Source organism: Coptis chinensis, chromosome 3, assembly GCF_015680905.1.
Source record: "Coptis chinensis isolate HL-2020 chromosome 3, ASM1568090v1, whole genome shotgun sequence".
NCBI lineage: Eukaryota > Viridiplantae > Streptophyta > Magnoliopsida > Ranunculales > Ranunculaceae > Coptis > Coptis chinensis.
The window spans coordinates 38,025,898-38,047,511 of NC_141458.1; the positions used below are offsets into that span (position 1 = coordinate 38,025,898).

General features: G+C 44.5%; 4 protein-coding genes across 4 annotated transcripts; 2 read left to right on the forward strand and 2 right to left on the reverse strand.

The window, feature by feature from the left end:
• Nucleotides 1-1,634: 1,634 nt before the first annotated feature.
• Nucleotides 1,635-4,694, reverse strand: LOC147509497 (uncharacterized). Its single transcript, XM_086597834.1, has 3 exons — nucleotides 4,338-4,694; nucleotides 2,823-3,479; nucleotides 1,635-2,222 (listed from the first exon to the last, which is right to left on the reverse strand). The coding sequence occupies exons 1-3, from the start codon at nucleotides 4,692-4,694 to the stop codon at nucleotides 1,635-1,637; spliced, it is 1,602 nt and encodes a 533-aa protein (XP_086453960.1).
• A 316-nt stretch (nucleotides 4,695-5,010) lies between these two features.
• Nucleotides 5,011-5,775, reverse strand: LOC147509498 (uncharacterized). Its single transcript, XM_086597835.1, has one exon. The coding sequence runs from the start codon at nucleotides 5,773-5,775 to the stop codon at nucleotides 5,011-5,013; it is 765 nt and encodes a 254-aa protein (XP_086453961.1).
• A 12,716-nt stretch (nucleotides 5,776-18,491) lies between these two features.
• LOC147509499 (uncharacterized) lies at nucleotides 18,492-19,130 on the forward strand. The gene has a single exon (XM_086597837.1). The coding sequence runs from the start codon at nucleotides 18,492-18,494 to the stop codon at nucleotides 19,128-19,130; it is 639 nt and encodes a 212-aa protein (XP_086453963.1).
• A 503-nt stretch (nucleotides 19,131-19,633) lies between these two features.
• On the forward strand, nucleotides 19,634-20,194 carry LOC147509500 (uncharacterized). Its single transcript, XM_086597838.1, has one exon. The coding sequence runs from the start codon at nucleotides 19,634-19,636 to the stop codon at nucleotides 20,192-20,194; it is 561 nt and encodes a 186-aa protein (XP_086453964.1).
• The last annotated feature ends 1,420 nt before the right edge of the window (nucleotides 20,195-21,614 follow it).

Genomic DNA, 21,614 nt, shown 5'->3' on the forward strand with positions numbered 1-21,614 from the left:
CATTTTTGGTCACTTATTCTAATTTCTCATCTTTGCTTGAGGACAAGCAAAATCTTTGTTTGGGGTGGTTTGATAAGAGCCCAAAACTGTAGTTTTAACCCCTTAATAATCATCTTGTTAGACCAATTATGTGAATAATAAGTAAGAGTTAATCTTGATTACGTGTTTTTATGCATTTCGGGCTTCAAAGTCCATTATAATGCAGAAATGTGCCACTTTAGCGAGATAAAGGAGCAAAAGTCGTGAGAACTTCGAATGCCATATCTTTGGACTCGGACCTCGGATTGAGGCCTACCTTATGTCAAAACGACCGGCTCGGAAAGAGCTTTGCAATGATCGAAGCCTTGACCCAATCAGAGGAGCAGAAGTGGACAAAAGTCTGTGGAAGCCAACTGCAGCTGAAGAGGCTTTTTTGATTTGAAAAGAATTGGGTTTTGGGCCTGATTCTCTGGCCCAAAACATGGCTCCAAGCCCATGCACGATTTTTGGATCTGGATGTATAAAAACAAAAGCTTGACTCAGTGTTAATGGAGTTAATGGCAGTTAGGTTAGGTAGATAGCTTAGAATAGAAAGTAGCCATTAGAATAGCTTCTAGATCTAGATTTAATTGTTTTATTTAATTAGCTTCAAATCCTTGTTTAGATAAAACCTTTGAATCTTTGTTCTTCATTTCATTAGACAAATAAATAGTTATTATTATTCAATTTCGTTTTTTGTCATTTACAATTTATTAGATCTAATTTCAATTCTTGTTATCATTGATTCTTAGTTATTAATTAGATTCCATTATTGTTTCATTAAGTAAATTTCAATGCTTTATATTATGTTTAGTTTAAATTTAAATGGAAATGATTGGAATGATTCAAGGCTAAACCTCCATTAGAGGGGGTTGAGAAACCTTGATGAAAGCTTGATTCCAATTATCGGAGATTGTCGTAGTTTCCTTTCCACTCTAGAAAGCGTTTAGTTCACCATGAGAATGGGTTTAATCGTTCACATGCTAATTATTAATTGGTAGAAATGCCATGTGTAGTTAGGGATTAGGAAGAACCGATTGTTACGCTTAGCAGTTCAATTCGGATTCTGACGACTTCGTCGCTAGTGGATTAAGTTGAGTTAAGGTGGAATCAATCCCCTCTAACTCCTTAACATCGAATCAGCGTAGCATTCCCTTTAGTATTACGATAACCGACTAGTGCATTTCGTGGGTAGTTGCATCGTAGTCTAGTCCCCTTTTCGTAAAGCTCTCATTGACTTTAAGTAGAGTATTGAGACTAGAAAACAAGCATACGGAAGGACTAAGAGTGGAACGAATCACTCTACTCCACTATATCTCATAGAATTGAGAGTAGAAAATATCTTTGATAAATAAGCAATAAAAAAATAGTTGTTAGTTTACTTACGTTGTGAATTCATAACTCATTTCGTAGGTAGACTAATCATTTTACATTTATCAGGCAACTTATCTTTCCCCGCTTCGGTCTGGACGTCATGTTCGCAAAGGGCTCATCCCCCTCGCTGCCTCCGTTCTGATGCTAAGTCGAAACTCAAAGCAACATTGCCCTCTCAAAAGTGTCATTGTATTATATATTTACAAATAGCTCAAGTCTCTGGTGACAGACTCACATTACATTCAAGTGTGAAACTTCTTCAACAGTTTCACATTCCAAGGCCTCTTTATCAACTTTCCTTCCATGGTTTGCAATTTGTAGGTGCCTACCCCTCCAACGTCCACCACAACATAGGGTCCCTCCCAATTCGGACCAAATTTCCCATCATTTGCTTTCTTGGTATTGGGGGTCACTCTGTGAAGCACTAAATCTCCTACTTGAAATCGCCGCGGCTTCACCCTCTTGTTATACTGCCTTTGGAGGCGTCGGTGATACTCTTCCAGCCTTATGTGCGCGGAATCCTTTTTTTCGGCCAAATTCAAGTCCCTGGACAATATGCCCCAGTTCAACCCTTCTTCGACAGCCTTTGTTCGAGTCATAGCCGCCACCATTTCTGACGGTATCACTGCCTCTATGCCATATGCTAACGAGAATGGAGTCTCCTTAGTGGTTGTCCGTGGTGTAGTTTGGTAAGCCCACAACATATGGTTCAACTCATCGGCCCACGCCCCCTTCTTATCTTCTAGCTTCCTCTTGAGATTGTTTAGTATGGTTTTGTTGGAAGATTCAGCCTGTCCATTACCCTTGGGGTTGTAGGGGGCCGAGAACCCCTGTTTCACATGATAAGCCCGTAAAAAATCCTTCACCTTGGACCCCGTGAATTGGGTTCCATTGTCCGCGATGATAGCATATGACAACCTAAACCTGTATATGATATTTTCCTCATAGGAACTTGATCACTTGCTCCTCCTTTACCTGTTGCAATGGCACGACCTCTATCCACTTTGTGAAGTAATCGGTGGCCGCCAACAAGAATCTCCTCTTGCCACTGGCCATAGGCAGCGGACCTACTATATCCATGGCCTACATGGCGAACGACCATAGGTTAGACACGTTATGCAACGGTTCCGGAGCGAATATCAATTGAGAGAACCTTTGACATTTCTCATATTTCTTTGCAAACTCTACAACATCTCTCTTCATATGGGGCCAAAAGTAACCCTGTGTTAATAGCCGATGTGCAGTGGTCCTTCCCGGAGAATGACTCCCACAATCTCCCCCATGCAACTCCGCTAGCACCTCTTGCACCAGCCTCGGCTCTAAGCATTTTAGTTAAGGCCCATTGAAATTTTTTTGTACAACTTTCCTCCCAACAGCGTATACCTCTGTGAAGTCTGTTCTAGCCTTCTCCTTTCTTTCTTCTCACTCACCCCCCGTCTAGACAAAAAGTGCTTGATAGGCTCCATCCATCCCCCATCCTCTTCCGCAGTATGCAATACCTCTGCCGATCCCTCAATACTCGGTCTTACCAACCTCCTTACTTTGATAGTTCTCTCCTCTGATCCCGGCATGGTGACGGCTACATAAGCTAGGGCATTTGCATGCCGATTCTCACCGTGATTCAAATGTACAAATCTGACCTTTGTGAACTTCGCAGCCCACCTATGCAAAACTTCCAAATACTTCGCCATTCGAGGACATCTGGCTGTAAATCTACCGTTTGCTTGGCACACCACCAGATTCGAGTTTGAATATACCGTAAGTTCCTTCACACCCAAACCTTCAGCCATCCTCAAGCCCGCTATTACAGCCTCATACTCCGACTCATTATTCGATGCCGCAAATCCCAGCTTCATAGTTTGTTTTATTCTGTTGTTTTCCAGCGTAACTAGTACAACCCCTATTCCACTGCATGCATCTGTCGCAGATCCATCCGCGAACACTCTCCATCCGTTCCTCTCATCCCATGGATTTAAGAGTGTTCCACTTCTAGTTTGGGTTCCAGGACCATCTCTTCCCCCCACGTGGGATCCTCGGCCGGGAACTCTGCCAAGAACTCCGCTACCGCTTGAGCTTTCTTCGCTGTCCTGATATGATATTGGATTTCATATGAACTTAGCATCACGGCCCATTTTAGCATTCTCCAGACTTTTCGGCTTTCAGGGCTTGTTTGAGGGCAAATTTGTCACCACCACCACCGTATGAGCTTCGAAATATGGTTTCAACTTCAAAGCTGAGAATATTAGCGCCAAAACATACTTCTCCACTTGGTTGTACCGAGTCTCAACATCTAACAAAGTTTCGCTCTGGAAATACACCGGTTTTTCCATCTTATCCACAACACGGACGAGGACTGAGCTGATCGCGTACTCCGTAACCCCCAAATACAAATACAATTTCTCCCCCAGTTCGGGCCGCGACAACTAAGGGAGCCTCGCCGAGATACCTCTTTAATTCCTGAAATGCCTTCTTACATTCCGACGTCCATGCAAAATCTGTGGTGTTCCTTAACAACCGATACAGTGGCCTACACTTATCGGACGATTTTGAAATGAATTTGTTTAGTGTCGCAACCCTTCCTACCAATCGTTGTATTTTCTTAACATTCTGAGGTGAGGGCATTTCCACCAAGGACCTTATCTGTTCGGGATTAGCCTCTATCCCCCGCTGAGTAACAATATAACCTAGAAATTTCCCCGTGGTCACTCCGAATGTGCACTTCTCCGGATTGAGTTTCAAATTGTGTGCTCATGGATACCGAATGTCTCCCTTAGCCCTCCAAGTGCTCTTCCTCTGACATACTCTTTTCCACCATATCATCTATGTATATCTCGATTCCCTTTCGAATTTTGTTCTCGAACATTTTCTCACCCAACCGTTGGAAGGTAGCCCCTGCGTTCTTTAACCCAAATGACATTCTCGTATAGCAGTAGGTACCCCTATACCACGAAGGATGTCTTTTCTTGGTTCGGTCCATACATCATGACCTGATTGTATCCCATAGAGACATCCATAAATGAAAATATTTTGAATCCCGTAGTCCTATCTACTAACTCATCTACTCGCGGCATAGGATAATTGTCTTTAGGACACTCCAAGTTGACATATGTAAAATCAACACACATTCGAACCTTGCTATTTTTCTTTGGTACCGCGACGACATTAGACAACCAGTCTGTGAACTCCACCTCTCTAATGATTCCCACTCCTTTCAACCTGGCAACCTCCTCACGAATTCCCTCCGCATACTTCGGCCTCACACTCCTCATCTTCTGTCTCACTGGTTTTGCATCCTCCCTCATATGCAGACAGTGGCACGCAAAACCAGGGTCCAACCCAGGTGATATCCTCTATTCCCCACGCAAAAACATCCCTATTCTCTGACAAACATTGTATCAACTTACTCTTCCACTCCTCCAGCAAATTGGACCCTACCAATGTAAATTTCTCTTCTTCTCCCACCCCCAGATTCACTACCTTAACCTCGTCTAGGGTCTTCGGCCCCATTACTACCTCCGCCTCTCCTTCCACGGTGGCGCATTGTAATTGATATACTTGCCTCTTCCTAGGGTTATATGATTCTCCTCTAGGTCCGCAAACCATTCTCTTAACCGTATTCTAATGACTATTCTTAGAAGCCACCTGATCACAGCGGATTTCGTACATTCCCGTTGAAGTGGGGAATCGAATTATTTGATAATAAGTTGATGGCACCGCTTTCATTTCATGGATCCACCTCCTTCCCAGAATCGCATTGTATTGGGAGTTGGAATCTACCACCATGAATCGAGTGAAAACCGTCACAGGCCATGTCGTCATGGGTAGCAAAAGCTCTCCCATAGGCTCCGTGACACTCCCATTAAACCCATACAAGTTGGACCACGGTGGCCTAAGCTGCCCCGGGTCAATCCTCATTTCATCCAAAGCTCCCCTAAATAACAAGTCCACAACACTGCTACAATCAATCAACACCCTTTTGACCATGTAATTGGCCATCGCCACAGTAATGACCAACGCATCCTCATGGGGAGTATCAACAGCTCGGAAGTCCGCACTGGAGAATACAATCCTATCTCCTCCGTCCATTGACCATGACTTGGATCGCGGACCTCTGGTTGCCTCATTTATCTGTTGTATACTTGCGGTTCTTCTCACCTTATCTCTATGAGCGTTATGACTCAGAACTTCTCTACTGAAAATAACATTAATAGTTCCCAATATTCTCCCTTGAGCTGGCACCTGCTCCTCATTCGGGGCCCTCGCTATAAATTCTCTCATAATTTCCTTTTCTACCAACTTCTGAACCAACCATTTCAATGCATAACTATCATTAGTTTCATGATTGCGTACCTGGTGGTACGCACAATACGGCTTGTTTGGCATCTCGACCGGCGTGCTTCGCGGTCCCTCATATCCCGGGACGTTCTTGATCAGCGGCAATATCTCACTCAATGACCTATTTAAAGGCGTATGTTCAAGCTCGCGGTATGGCTTTCTTTCCCTTTGTTCCCTTAGCGCTACCTCTCTACTCCTTTTAGGACGCGATGAATATCCGCGATACCCTCCATTACCTCTATCCGACGACTCCGTCTTTCTGCGATCCCCTCCTTTTTCCACAGATGACACTGCCTTTTCGCTGACCTTTTAGAATCCTTTTGCATTGTGTCCTCGTATCTAATGTATTTTTCTACCTGCAGATACAACTCGTGCAAGGTCGCAATCTCATTCTTTGCAACGGACTGATGGACCCCTATTCCTGGCCGCAGACCTCTTTCGAATGCTATCACTGCCGTCCTTTCATTCAAGTTCTCCACCTTCAATGTCTCGGCCTTGAATCAACAAAGAGAATCCCTTACCGATTCCGCGGACCTTTGCCTAACATTGAACAAGGCCGCAATGTCCACAACCCGCCTTTTTTTATGTATAAAGTGGTCTATAAACGCATGCTCCAACTCTTGGAAATTAGTTATACTCCTCGAAGGCAACCGATAATGCCAGTCCGATGTTCCCCCTTTAAGGCTAGCTGGGAACATCATGCACCACAGCCCATCAAACCGCGCTTCTTGCCAAAGAGGCATTTGTTGCCTAAAATGATTAATGTGATATGTTGGGTCTCCATAGCTCCCTTACCGTAGTACCTTTCAAACCTTGGTTGGTTGAACCGTTTCGGCACCTCCGAAGCTCATATCGCATCCGCTAGCGGATTGCGGTCCAGACCAGCCACCACCTGACTAGCCGCGCCCATTTGGGTTTTTGCCTGTTGAAGATTCGCCTCTCGGTCATTGTTTATCATTTCCTAGACTTGCTCCATTGTAAGACCTGCTACTGGATTCTCGACGAGGTCCGACCCCTCTTATTCGTTGTCAGACTCCTCACTCGCTTCCGCTCTCCCTTCCTCCTCCACCATTTCTCTTTCTTTTCTTAGTGCGTCATTCTCCTCTCTCAATCTCGAGATCTCTTCCTGCATTAGTCACGTCTCCTCTCATTGATCTCCCCCTTCATTGCTTACAACTTCCGCCTCCAACTCCTGCGCCACTGCCTTTCGCAGTCAGCATACTCCTCTCTTTCCTATTGTAGCCATTTCCACGTTGCTTTGTTCTCTCCCCACAGACGATGCCAAATGTTATACCTCACGCTACAAACACTCTTTTTTTTCTAGGTCTAGCCTCTTTTTTCTCTAATGAATCCCCCCTCTCTCTCTCCTTTTCTTTCTCTTTATACTACTTTGTTCATTCTCCCTAGCCGTCCATCTGTCCCTTGATCTCGCGACCCTCTTTCCTCCACGTGTAGGGTTGCCATACAGTACCTTCGAGTCCACGGCCCGATCCTGTGCACCACACCTCCTGCAGCGTATATTACTTCGGGTTCATCTCACTGTTGATCTAGCATACCCCGGATCCTACCACTACACTTACAAAACAAACAGATTGCAAAAGAAGCAAAACTTTGTTGCTTTGATTACATCCAGTAACTTAATTCACATCAAATTGAGTTGACCACTAATATTTTGAGGACACAGGTACTGTGTTTGATACAGTAGTAGATGCTACAAGCTTTTACATGGGAATGTGTACTGGCGAATGGAACATAGTTTAATGAGTTAATAACACTAACAACAGCATATGGTGTTCTAAAGGCCGGATCAGTTGCAGAGTTACTAATGACAGACATCGGGGTAAAGATATATGTCCAAAACAGTTTAAGATGCAAAGAGCATCGACGCAATTAGGAGATAGGCCAGTGAAGAGATGATCTTGATCTTTGATCGACAGATCACAAGGCCTTGTCTATGTTTAGCTTGGTGAAAGAACAAACATGTTTAAGGGTTCGGCTATCGGTGATAGTGGAGGGCAGGATGGACTAGGCTATGTGTATGAAAGGTTTCATTTTAATGCAGGTTAGGGTCAGCCATAACCCTTAAACTTTTCAAAAAAAAAAAAGAAAAAAAGAACAAGTATTTTTTATTTTGGATCTCTGCCACAGTGCCACAATTCTGAAGTGTTTTGTACTTCAAGTTATTTAGCATGGTGTATTATTCCTTAGTTGTGCTTCATACAACCAGAGAATATGCAAACACATGTTTGTTACTAATGTTAAAGTAATTTTGATTAGCGAAAAAAGGAAATGTTAAAGTAATTTCATTAGTTATGCTAAGAGTTTGACTCGCGAGCCATTTTAGGTGGCTGCCAACAATGTACTGGGCAGGGTCGCAGGTAACCTGTCACAAGGTGTCCCTCCGATTGCAGGATTTTCTATGCACTCAGAGGCTCGGTATCATTTTCAGAGAGTCGAAGCAGTCTATGCGCCTCGAGTTTAATTTGGTAAGCTTCTGGTCACTCTTCCAAGATAAATTACGTTAATAATGTGAACTATCTTCTCTTAGACATCGTCTAGGAGCTACATTGGAACGATTCACCACATACCATGGCTTCCTACATAGTCTGAGGCCTCTGAGCCTCTGAGGCTATCTTACTGTGGTGACTAAGTGGCTAAGCTTGCAACTTGCAGGAACGAAGTACTTGGTGTCATGCATATTACAGCCTGGGCTTAACATACCAAGCAGTCTAGATCACCTCTAGGAGTCTTCGCGTCTTGGGCTATTTCTAGTTTCTTTAAGTGGTATGGTCTGTACCTTATCTTCTCTTTTTTAGATATATATTATAGCTATACCCTCTTGGCTCTATTTTTCAATGCTTCACAGAGTCTCCAATTTTTAGATATATATTATAGCTATACCCTCTTGCTCTATTTTCAAGGCTTCACAGAGTCTCCAATTTTTTGTAAACTCTAATACTAATTAAGAAATAAAAGGAATTCCAAATTATTAGATATATAGTATAGTTATACCCTCACCAATCTATTTTTTGGAGCATTCACAGAGACTCCAATTTTTTCTAAACTCTATTATTAATTACGAAAAATTAGGATATAAATAAATAAACAATCTCATCTAGAGTTTCACGGTCTCCAACTTTTTTTAAACAATATAGCTAATTACAAAACAAACTGAGACAAAAAACTAAATTGTTAAAAACAATAGTTTCAACCAAAAATGATTTTTCTAAAACCCTTACGCCACAAAGAATTGTTTCCACATTAATCTTAGGTGAAGTTTAACATAACAAAGTTTCTTTATAGAAAATGACAATGAAACTATGAAAGAACAAAGGGAAAAATGAATTGAGTTACTTGAACATTTACTTTATGCATTTGTTAACCACACATATGACTGGGAAAAAAGAAAAAAAATCTACTAATCATAAAATAAGTAACAATGTACACCTAAAACAAATAAAATTGTATTGTGTGCAGTATATATATGGGCCTAACAAATAAAATTGGATTAATTTGATGTGTCTCCACTATGGGATTTAGATATTTAGTCATAGTTAAGAATTTCAAAAATCATAATTTCAGACACAATAATTACGACATGTTCCAATTAAATTTATGAATAACGAGATTCAGTTAAAGTAGAGGTTGGCTTAAATAAATTATATAACTATGGATTTAGTTAAAGTGGACGTTGGGCTTAAATAAATTATATACCAAACCAAAACAAATTATATGTGAAAAATAAAATTATACAAAAAATAACATCACAAAATATATAATAGAAAATAAAAAAAAAAATAAATAAATAACGTCAACCCAATATGACAAATATATATATATATATATATATATATATATATATATATATATATATATATATATATATATATATATATATATCGGTTAGGCTAGGATGACATATTTAGCGTGACATACATAGAGTGACATACCACTGTTCACGTCCTAAAAGCCCAGCCCACGAACCAACAAAACACAAAACAGATTTTGTGTTTACAAACCTTCGTCAAACACAGTTCAAACTTAGAACTCCAAATTCAAACCAAACTCCAAAAACTCCACAATCTAAACTCCAAATTGATCACCCCACTCCAGCATCCCACTCCGACATCTCCCGTCATCGCAAGCTTGAAGAGGACAGGTTAGTTACTTCCCTAGTTTTGGTATTTTTCGAGTTTTGATATAGTAATGGTATCAATGTTTTGGTATCAATGTTCACGACATTTGGAGTACCAAAAATTGAAATGAGAAGGTTAGTAGCCATTAGAGATAACTTTCAGTTGATATATATTGCATGAAAGGTTGATATATAAACCATTATATCAAAACTCCGGCTACTATATCAAAAAAAGTTTCATGAACAAATCTTGTAAGCGAAAATCGGTTTGTTTAGTGCTTGACATGGTTGGCACTCCATGAAGTGATCATAGTTTGCCTTCATGAGTTCTTTTCTGAAGAAGTAATATAAAGAGCATAGTGTTCTAAAGTGCAGCTAAGACTAACCTAACCGCAGAGTAGCTGGATGGAATTGCATCCGTCAATTTCAGTGTTGTTTCATGTCAGCACAATTTGATTATGTATGGGTTTTGTGCCTTGCAGGTCTAAGACAATCCCTCAGAAAAACTTCGTCGACGCGGCCTCAACCATTTTTGTTCATATACAATGGAAAGCAAGGCAGCAACAAGGCAACAAGTACATGTGTTGTATTTGATTATGTTTGCTTAAGCTGTCAGTGACCGCCTTTTATCACTAAAAGCCTATCCTTTTTTGAATGTACAGTTTACATCAATCCAGCTAGGCTGGTTTTGAATATAGGCTGGTTTAAGTCTCTGAAGGGGTAAGCTAGATTGAATGACTTGGTATGACTTCCAAGTCGTTGAGTACAAGCGAGTGAGTAGAGAGGATTTGCGTCGAGTTAGTTTTGGTAGTGTTGGCCGAAGAGGACATTGCAATTGGAAGCTATAGTGGCATTTGGCCTTTTATATGTCCGTGTTTTCTTTGTGAACATATATATATATGCTTATGTTGATTGGCCTTTTATGTTATGTGAAGTATCATTGACAAATTAGAAATGGAGAATTCTATCATTGTATATGCTTCAAAGTATTAAGTAAAAGAAAATTTTCCTTCGTTGATATTATTTTTTTTTTTTGCTTTACTAAGATGATTCTTCCCGACGGATCAATGGAAAAACAAGCTCGATGGTGGCCAACCACGAGGTTTTTAAAAACTTTTTCTTTGCAATTTGTCTAAATCAATGTAACTAGGGTGCATTTGTTGGTGATTTGTACCTTACCTTTGTTCAGCTTTGAAAAATAAATTGGTTTGGATTCGAGGACGTAGTTGTTTATGTACTCTATTGAAGCATTCTGTCTCCGGGCATATTATGTATTCTATTGAAGCATTCTGTCTCCGGGCATATTGAAACGGATTGCGCATTTTGGGATGTAATGGTGATTTTAACATGACATTTGTCTATTGTGATATAGTAGCTAACCATAATTCTTAACTGAAATTTAGTCAACTTAAAGCTCTTCGGTTTGCATTAAGCCAAGCAAATACAAATTGAACTGCACTGCCGACGATGATATAATGTCATTGATGGCCACTTACGTTCACGAGAGGATTGTGATTCCAGTGTACGCTTTGCAACTACCAAATAGTGCGTGTAATAAAAATTTGAAGGATGTACATGAATGCTCATTGAGCGCCAAGTCCAGAATTGAATAATCTTAGAATGTGTTTGATTTGTAGGAATATAGTTAAGGTGGGGGTAAGCTGCCATTTTATATGTTTCGTTTGATTCAGAAACTTCGGATCTTTGCAAATATCGGTCCTAGCAAGTACTAAGACCTTTAGAGACTAGTAAAGAGAGAGATGAGGTTAATTACCTTGGCTTGCATAACACAAAGCTTCCCGTAAGTAGGTAGTATAATCATCATCAGTATAAGTTAAACAGCCATCTAAGCTAGAAGCAACAGAAACCATGTTTCCGACATCAAAGGTTTACTAAAAAGAGACAAATTTAAGGAATAATGCACTATATATATAGCAGCAAGCCTGCAAAGAGTACTCTCTCCAACTACTACAACAACAACAATACTAAATACTAACAACAGAGGTACATAGACGTCAGTGAAGAATCTTTTGTCAGACATTCATACTGTTTCATTCGGTTGTTGAAGATCACATCGACAGCAAATTGATTCGTTGCATACCATCCAGTATTTGAGAATACCCCTTCAACATTCTCAAGTGGAGGACCAAGACCAGCATTACTTGTAAATGTACACATATTGGTCCAAAGACTAATACTCTTACATTCCTTGAGCATATCCTCATTGAATTTGGGAGGAAGGTCATGTACATAAATATACCTTCCTCCACACGGATCACTCTTATTCTCTATCGCTTTCAACGCTTTCATAAACTGAAAACTCTCCTTCACTCGATCTTTCTTATTCAACTCTTTACCAACCCTAACTTCCGGAACTCCATCTACCCGACTCTTGGAAACTAGACCTTTCATAGTAGTTTCAGTATCAGCCCGAACCTCAGAAACACGAAACTTATCAATGAACTCATTATTTACCGGATTAGTAGAAAACGGAAGCTTAACCCCCCCCCCCGGAATCATCAACGGAACCATTACCAAGTACAACAAAATGGAAATAAAACAACAAGAACCAAAACATGACAATCACCTGGCTCCTTTTGATGATAATTCCAGCTTCAGTGATTGTACTACTCTCTTCAGCAACAAGATCAACAACACTTTTCATGCCAACCTCGGATGAAAAGCGTTGGCGGCGGCGATGCGAGATTCTCGAGCCTACTAGAAACTTTCTCTCTAAGACACTTCAAATCCACGTCGAGTTTCATAACAGATAACCGAAAAAATTCAACAGATAACAGATTCAACAGATTCATAACATATTCTTAACAGATAACCGAAAAAATTCAACGGATAATGATTCTTAACGGATAACGAAAAAATTCAACAGTGTAATGATTCAACAGATTCATAACATATTCTTAACAGATAACCGAGCAGTTATACCATCCTCTTCAAAACCATCAAAAGCCTTACAAATTTGCTTCTAGAATCAATATGCCTTAAAATTTCATAAATATATAGCATTTGGAGTTAAATAATTTGAAACCAATTTACTGGCATCAACAATAGATTCCGTTTTGATATTAACACCCTTATCCGACTTCCCAATTTTCGTATTATTAATGAATACAGATTGAGACCCAGACGATTTTTTAACTGAAAAGTCACCAAATTGAGGATTGCACCTTAGAAAGAAACTAGGGTTACCACGAGAAATAAGATTAAATTCAGCACTCATAGATAAAGGGGCTGAAATAGGTGAACCAAAAGGACGCATACCAGTTTTGACAACAAGACTGAATGGGTTCCATGAATCGTTTGGTTTGTAGACTAGTTTTAAAGACGGTATTGTTCAACTACAGTCCACACTCTAAACTCCAAATGTCGTGAACATTGATACCAAAACATTGATACCATTACTATATCAAAACTCGAAAAATACCAAAACTAGGGAAGTAACTAACCTGTCATCTTCAAGCTTGCGATGACGGGAGATGTCGGAGTGGGATGCCGGAGTGGGGTGATCAATTTGGAGTTTAGATTGTGGAGTTTTTGGAGTTTGGTTTGAATTTGGAGTTCTAAGTTTGAACTGTGTTTGACGAAGGTATATATATACGGTTAGGCTAGGATGACATATTTAGCGTGACATACATAGAGTGACATACCACTATTCACGTCCTAAAAGCCCAGCCCACGAACCAACAAAACACAAAACAGATTTTGTGTTCTTCTACCTTCGTCAAACACAGTTCAAACTTAGAACTCCAAATTCAAACCAAACTCCAAAAACTCCACAATCTATATCCAAATTGATCACCCCATCCCGCATCCCACTCCCGACATCTCCGTCATCGCAAGCTTGAAGAGGATATATTTTTCGGAAGACAATTTTGATGGTGGGGCAACGTGGGCATTTGAAGTTGGTTCCCAGTCCATGGGTTGTCCAATTATAGTAGAGGATCTTAATACTCCCCGCCAAATGCTTGTGGAGGTTATATTTTCTTTTGTTGGTTGAGAATCTTTGATTTTGCTGTCGTTGAATTCTTACATTACGATCCTTTTATTTAGATGCTTTGTGAAGAAGAACGGGGCTTCTTTCTAGAGATTGCTGATATAATTAGAGGATTGGGATTGACCATCTTGAAGGGGGTGATGGAAGCTCGTAATGAAAAGGTCTGGGTACGCTTCACGGTCGAGGTAACCATCTAATAGCAAACTCAACTTTTTATTTTCCCTTTTCTTCCTACTTATTTGTGTTTTCTCCTCATTTGGGGGGTTTCACGTTCACCTTTAAGTTAAGTTTCTTTTCTCAGTTAGCTTCGAATGTTCAAATATCCATATGGTTTGACAGAACCCGTCAATATTGCTTATGTTTAAATATCTTGCATTAGTATGGGACGATCCTCTACAATAAACTGTAATGGCCCGGAATATATATAGTATTGTATTGGATCACAAATATTGTAGTGGTAGGATTCGTGACTACGAAGATTGCTGGACGACGAACCGATGCAAGCGGCCATGGCGGGATGAGGGAGTAGAGGATAGATGGGAATAAGGGGGCAGAGGACAGGACAAGCGGAGTCGAGTGTCTGAGGATCGAGGCTCGAGGTAGTGTAAGAAAGGGAAGGCGTGAAGCACGGATGTAGCCGCAGACTCTGCAAAAGTGGCAGGCGCATCTTCTTGAAGCATGTGGGACAGAGCGGTCAAAGTCCAATAGGAGACAACTTAACAGAGGAAGAACAGGTGGCATGACAGCTAGGCCGCGGAACCCTAAGAGACAGATGCGCTAAGATGGACCGAAGGATGAGAAGAGATCAACGGGTAGGAAAAGGAGAGGGGTAGTATAAAAAGAAACAGTGTAGAGAGGAAAAGAGAGGAAAAAGAAAGAAAAGACGAGGAGGTAAGGGGGAGGACATTGAAGGTTGGGGGTAGTATATAGAGTTCTTACATTTGGCGCCGTCTGTGGGGAACACTTGTAAGAGAGTTGAACGGTAGAAGATATGGCAATGAAAGCAAAGAGAGGTGTGGGACGACCGAGGAAAGCACCGGTCAGAGAGGAGGTGGCTGAATCGGTAGGAGATGATGGGGGGGAGAACACGAGGCGGAAGAGCGGCAGTGGCATCGTCTTGGAAGAAACGAGACAATTAAGAGAGGAGGTAGCGAAGTTGAGGGAAGAGAACGAGGAGTTCACGAAGAGAGGGAAACCGAGAGAGTCGAGAGAAAAGGAGATGTCGGAAGCGGTGAGAGAGGAAGAAGGAGAACCAATGAAGGGGAGAATGGGGTGCGGGGCTCACTAGGGAACAGGTGAAGGAGATGATTGCCAACGATCGAGAAAGCAAGCTGGGAGCAAGCAAAAGGTACATCGGGGACGGCAAACCAGGTAGTGGTCGGGTTGAACCAGAACCCCGTGGCGGACTTGATTTGGAAGGCGGAGGTCCCAAAGCGGTTCAACCAGCCCTAGGTTTGAGAATGCGATGGGGCCGGAGACCCCGGACCACATCCACCACTTCGGCAGCAAATGCCGCCGTGGCGAGAACCAGTGCTGACGGATTGCGGTGCATGATGTTTCCGGCAAGCTTAAAGGGGCCTCAGGGACCGGTATTATAGGTTGCGGAGAAAAGTATACACAACTTTCGGAGATGGAGCAAGCCGCCCGTGGATCACTTCATACACCAAAAAGGAGGGTGGTGGACATAGCGGCCTGTTCAATGTAAGGCAGAGGACCGACCTGGAGTCGGTGAGGGAATTCTTGTGCAGATTTAAGGCGGAAACCTTGAAGGTGGAGAACTTGGCCGGAAGGACTGCGGTGATTGCTTTGAGAGAGGGGCGGCGGGAGCGAGAGTGCTGCGAATCGGTGGCTAAGAACGAGATCCGTCATTACAAGACTTGTACCCGAGGGTAGAGAAGTATATACGGTATGAAGACACATTGCAGAAAGAGACAAAGGAAGTCGGGGAAAGCCATTTGGCTTTAGAAGCTGAAAGCAAGGACCGCGGAAGGTATGAGCCGGCAGGTAGGGAGAGTGGTGGGACGGGGGTGTCATCGCATACGGTCGAAAAGAGTGGAGTCGAAGGCGGAGAGAATATAGAAACGGAAACCGTATCGAGAAGTGGATCCGATACCGTGGGCGGGCCGTTGGAGGAACTATTGCCGTTGATACAAGATTTGAAAGGTTCTGAAGGACGTGAGCAAGCCCAACGAAATACCGGGCAAACCGTATTGTGCATATCATCAGATCTGAGAACCATGAAGCGAATGAATATTCGCCCTCAAGTGGATGGTACAGAAGATGATTGGGAGAGGGATGCTTAAGGAGTTTACTAAGGAAAAAGAGAAAGCGGGTGCCGCCAAGCCCGGTCACTCAGGGACAATAAATGTCATATTTAGTGGGGAAATCTTGAGCCACAATGCGCATCGGGATCGAATCACGGCGGACAGCTAGCATCAACAAGTTAATGAGGAGGTAGGGTATCAATGGCGGCCCATTACCATGGCCCGCGGCAAATAATGGAAACATCGTGTTTCTGAGGCGCCGACTTGAAAGGGGTGGATGCCCCCCATGAAGATCTTGTTGGTGATCACGGTGGCCATGGGAAATTATATGGTGAAAAGGGTCTTGATTGATTCGCGGCGGTCGCGGTGGATTTGTTGTTCGTGGGGACGATGGAAGAAATGAAGATAGGCGAAAAACAACCGAGGCCATCCCGGACTAAATGCGGGTTCAATGGGAGTATGACCGAACCAGCGGGAGAACTTTTATTGCCGGTGGCGACGGGGACCCGTGGCGGTGTTCTCGCGATTCAAAGGTTGTGGGGACGCGAACTTCGCAAGATAACGCCATCCTCGGCGGCGATGGATCCATCGGATGAAAGCGGTACCATCCACCTACTATCGGTAATTAGATTCCCCACCGGCGAGGGGATGCATGAAGTCCGCTGGACCCGGTGGTGGTGCGGAATAGCCATCAAGGAGCGGTGAAAAGGATGATTCGGGGACGAGGGGAGACCTCGAAACCAAAGAAAAGACAGGCATAGCAATTTGACGGTGTGCCTCCGCGGAAAGAAGAGGCCGAGGCACGGTGGAGACAAAATATTTGGATGAGATCGAGTCGGTAAATATAGGAGAGGGGGAAGAAGAAAAGTTACATCGATAGGGTGAATTTGTCGAAAGAGGGGAAAGATAAATTGGTGCGGTTCCTCTCGGAGAATAAGGGCGTCTTTGCTTGGACAATCGGCGAGATCCGAGGGTTGACCCCGAAGTTTGCTTGTCACCGATTACACATGAGGGAGGGCGCCCGGGCCTGTGGAAGCAGAAGATGCGCAAAGGTTAGGCGAGATCTGCAGAGAGGAGATCCGCGATGAGGTCGCGAGGCTAAAAAGAGCAGGCATAATTCGGGAAGTTGAGTTCTCGGATTGGCTATCCAACATAGTCGCGGTACCAAAGAAGAATGGGAAAGTCCGCATGTGTGTAGACTTTACGGACGTCAACTCTGAGTGCCCCAAGGACAGTTACCCCATGCCGCGGGTGGATGAGCTTGTAGATCGGACGGCGGGGTTCAAAATTTTTCTCTTTATGGACGCCTCGATGGGGTACAACCAAGTCGCGATGTATGGACCGGATCAAGAAAAGACCTCGCTTTTATAGTGGGGGGAACATATTGCTACACAAGAATGCCATTTGGTTTGAAGAATGCCGGGGCTACGTTTTTTGGGAGAGAAGATGTTTGCAAGCAAAATGCGGAAGGGTATTGAGGTATACATCGACGACATGGTAGAGAAAAGCATGTCGGAAGAAGAGCATATAGAGGGGTTGAAAGAGACGTTTGGCATATTGCGGGCACATAATTTGAAGCTGAATCCCGAGAAGTGCACATTCGGGTTCACTACCGGGAAGTTTCTGGGTTATATTGTGACCCACCGAGGAATAGAAGCTAATCCCGATCAAATACGGGCACTAATAGAGATGCCGTCACCCCAAGGCGTTAAGGAAATCTGAGAGTCGGGGACGGTCGCGGCCTTGAATCGATTCATATCCAAGTCGTCTGACAAATGCAGGCCGCTGTATAGGTTGTTGAGAAGGACGCCGGACTTTATGTGGACGACCGAGTGCGAAGAGGCGTTTCAGGAGTTGAAGAGGTACCTGGGAAGGGCGCCTTTGCTGTCGCGGCCAGAACCCGGGGAGAAGTTATACTTATATCTGGGAGTGTCCGAATATGCGGTAAGCTCAGTCCTCGTTCGAGTGGTGGACAAGGTCGAAAGACCGGTGTACTTCCAAAGCAAAACACTGCTGGATGCGGAAACACGATATAGCAAAGTGGAAAAGTATGCCTTGGCACTGATATTCTCAGCGCTGAAGTTGAAACCGTACTTTGAGGCACATTCCGTGGTGGTAGTGACAAACCTGCCTCTCGGCGGGCTCGAGGCTGAGAAATCACGGGAGAATGCTCAAATGGGCGGTAATGTTGAGTTCCTATGGAATACAATATCAAGTGAGAACCGAGAAAAGGCTCAAAGTGGCGGAGTTTCTAGCGGATTTTGAAGACCCCACACGTGGGGAAAGAGATGCTCATGGAGCCGAACTAGAAGGAGAACCGGATAGGATGGATCCCCCGGGATAAAAGGAACGGATGGAGAGTGTTCGCGACGGTCCGAACAGACGCAGCGGGCCGAATTGGCGTGGTGTTGGTCACCCCGACAATGACCGAATCGAGTTGTCCATGAGGCTTGGGTTCGCAGCTACTAATAATGAGTCGGAGTATGAAGCCGTGATCGCAGGGTTGGAAATGGCCAGGGAATTAGGAGTCGGCGAGTTAACTGTCTATTCGGATTCCAACCTAGTAGTATGTCAAGTGAACGGTGGATTCGTTGCTAGGTGTGCTCGGATGGCAGAGTATTTAGAAGTGGTGCATCGCAGAGCAGCCGAGTTCGGAAAAATCAGATTCATACATTTGGTCCGAGGGGAGAATCGGCATGCCGATGCCCTTGCCTATGTCGCGGCCGCAATGCCCGGAGCAGAGGAAAGAACCTTAAGAATCAAGAAATTAGAGAGGTCCAGCATTGAAAAAAAGGTCGAAGTATGTCAAGCTGCGGAGGGGGAAAGGGGATGGATGAGCCCTATCAAACATTTCTTGGAGGGAGGAGAGGTGGTAGACGAGAAGGAAAGAAGGAGGTTAGAGCAAACGGCGGGCAGATATGTTCTGGTAGAGGGAGAAATGTATCGAAAGAACTTCGATGGACCGCTGCTAAGATGCCAGGACCAAGTTTAGCACAAAGAAGTCTGGCGAGCTTCATGCGGGATTTGTGGAGCCATTCGAAGCGGGACAACGGCACACCGATTATTGGCGCAGGGTACCGCCTCGCCATATAAGAAGAGATGCGGTTGAATTTGCCAAGAAATGTGGGAAGTGTCGGCCGGTTTGCTCGGCTAATATTTGCGCCCGTGAACCGTTGCATAACGTGTCGATCCGTGGCCATTTGCCATGTGGGCCATGGATATAGTGGGTCCGTTACCAATGGCGAAGGGGAAAAGAAGGTTCATCTTTGGCGGCGGATTATTTCACAAAGTGGGTGGAGGCCGTAGCCTTGCGGCAAAAGTCAAGGAGGAGCGGTGATCAAATTTTTGTGGGAAAACATTATCTGTAGATTTGGGTTGCCACACACCATCGTCGCGGAACAAGCGGAACGCAGATTCCGCGGGTCAAAAGTGAGGACTTCTTCTTGCGCGCGTATAATGTGAAAGCGAGGGATTCGGCCCCATACAACCCGGGGAATGGCCAGCGAATCATCGAACAAGACGATCATGAACAACCTTAAAAGAAAGTTGGAAGGTCGCAAGGGGGCATGGGCTGATGAACTAAGTAAGGTGCTATGGGCATACCGCACTACACCACGGACGACCACAAAGGAGACGCCGTTCTCATTGGCATATGGTATCGAGGCCGTGATCCCTTCAGAAATGATGGCAACCACTACACGCACAAAGGCAGTGGACAGTGGGATGAACTGGGGCATATTGGCTCGCGACCTGAACTTAGCGGAGGAGAGCGAGACCACAACGACGATTAGGGTTGGAGGAATATCACCGTCATCCGCTGGAGACGGTATGGTAAGCGATCGCGGATCCATCCGGAGTTCGGACGGCGATTGGGTTCTCCGACGAGTCACTGCAAGCACTAAAAAGGCGAACGAAGGAAAGTTGGGACCCAATTGGGAAGGGCCGTACTTGGTGGTGGGTGTTGGAGGAGCCGGAACATACCGACTGCAGACTGAGGATGGAAAACAGATAGAGAGGCCTTGGAATGTAAGAATGTTGAAAAAATTTCATATCTGAATGTAAAACTGGTCCAGACAAGGGACGTAGGCTGTTTGTACATATATAAGACAACGGCACTTTTGAGAAGCTAACAAATGACCAAGTCAACTTAGGGGCAAGGCAATGCCCCCCGCCCCCCGCCGGTCACCGGAGCGGGGAGAGCCGCCGCGGACATGAGGTCCGAATCAAACTTAGGGGCAAGGCCATGCCCCAGCCCACCTGGCCGCACGCGAGAGAGCGGGGAGAGCCGCCCAGCGGACATGAGGTCCGAATCAAACTTAGGGGCAAGGCCATGCCCCAGCCGGCCCGGCCGATCCCGCGAGAGCGGGGAGAGCCGCCCAGCGGACATGAGGTCGAATCAAAATTAGGGGCAAAGGCAATGCCCCCCGGCCGGTCCACGAGAGCGGGGAGAGCCGCCCAGCGGACATGAGGTCGAATCAAAATTAGGGGGCAAGGCAATGCCCCACCGCCCGCCGGTCCACGAGAAGCGGGGAGAGCCCTTGGCGGACATGAGTTCGAATCAAACATAGGGGCAAAGGCAATGCCCTAGTGGCCCACCGGGCCGCGGGAGAGAAGCGGGGAGAGTTAGAATCAAATACACACAATGATAGAGATGGCAAACATTTGAGTTAAACATGACATGTGAAAATAGGGCACCACGGTAGGAGGCCACAATGTCAACAAAGTTACAATTTTAAGCAAAACTCCTTGCATAAGGAGGGAATTAAAACATATTCAAAACATCAAGGACGCCCGACAAAACATACGTAAAACAGATACAAACACAAGTAAAGCAAGTTCGAAGTTCACGGAGTAGTTAAATGTGCATCAAGGTGGTATCGCCTAAATTGCCAACGGGGGACTCTTGGTGGAGACATGGCGGCATCATCGGCCGGGAGAGGCGGCGGCCTCCATGAGGTTCATCAGCGGCCTCGGCTTTCTTCTAAATCTTCAACAACGTCCCCCCCCGGCCGACCCTTCCGGTGCGGTTTCCCACCGCGGTACCCATCTCCCCCCGGGGCCCATGTCTTCATCGGCCGGGGATCGGCGGCCTCGGGGGAGGCGGCCTTCTGGAGAAGCCTTGAATGCTCCTCTCGGATCTTCGGGCCACTCTTTGTCCGCCAAGGACCGGTAATGGACACTGGAGGAAGTCATATCTGCCGGGGTCGATCTTTAAGAGCCGCATGATATCTCGTTGGTGCTTCTTGGAGGAGAGAAGCGTTGTTGGCTCAGCGGTCATTGACTGAGTCCATATAATTCTGATGGTTGTTCTCAGCGATTCTCAATTCATCCTGAGCTCTAGATTTGGCCAGGTCGGCGGCGTCTAGCTGTTGTTGGAGCCGTGCACAAGTAGCGCGCAGACCGTCAGGACCACCGATCTCTCTCTCCAAGGAATCTACCTTAGACCGGGCACTGAACAAGCCGCGGATCATATACG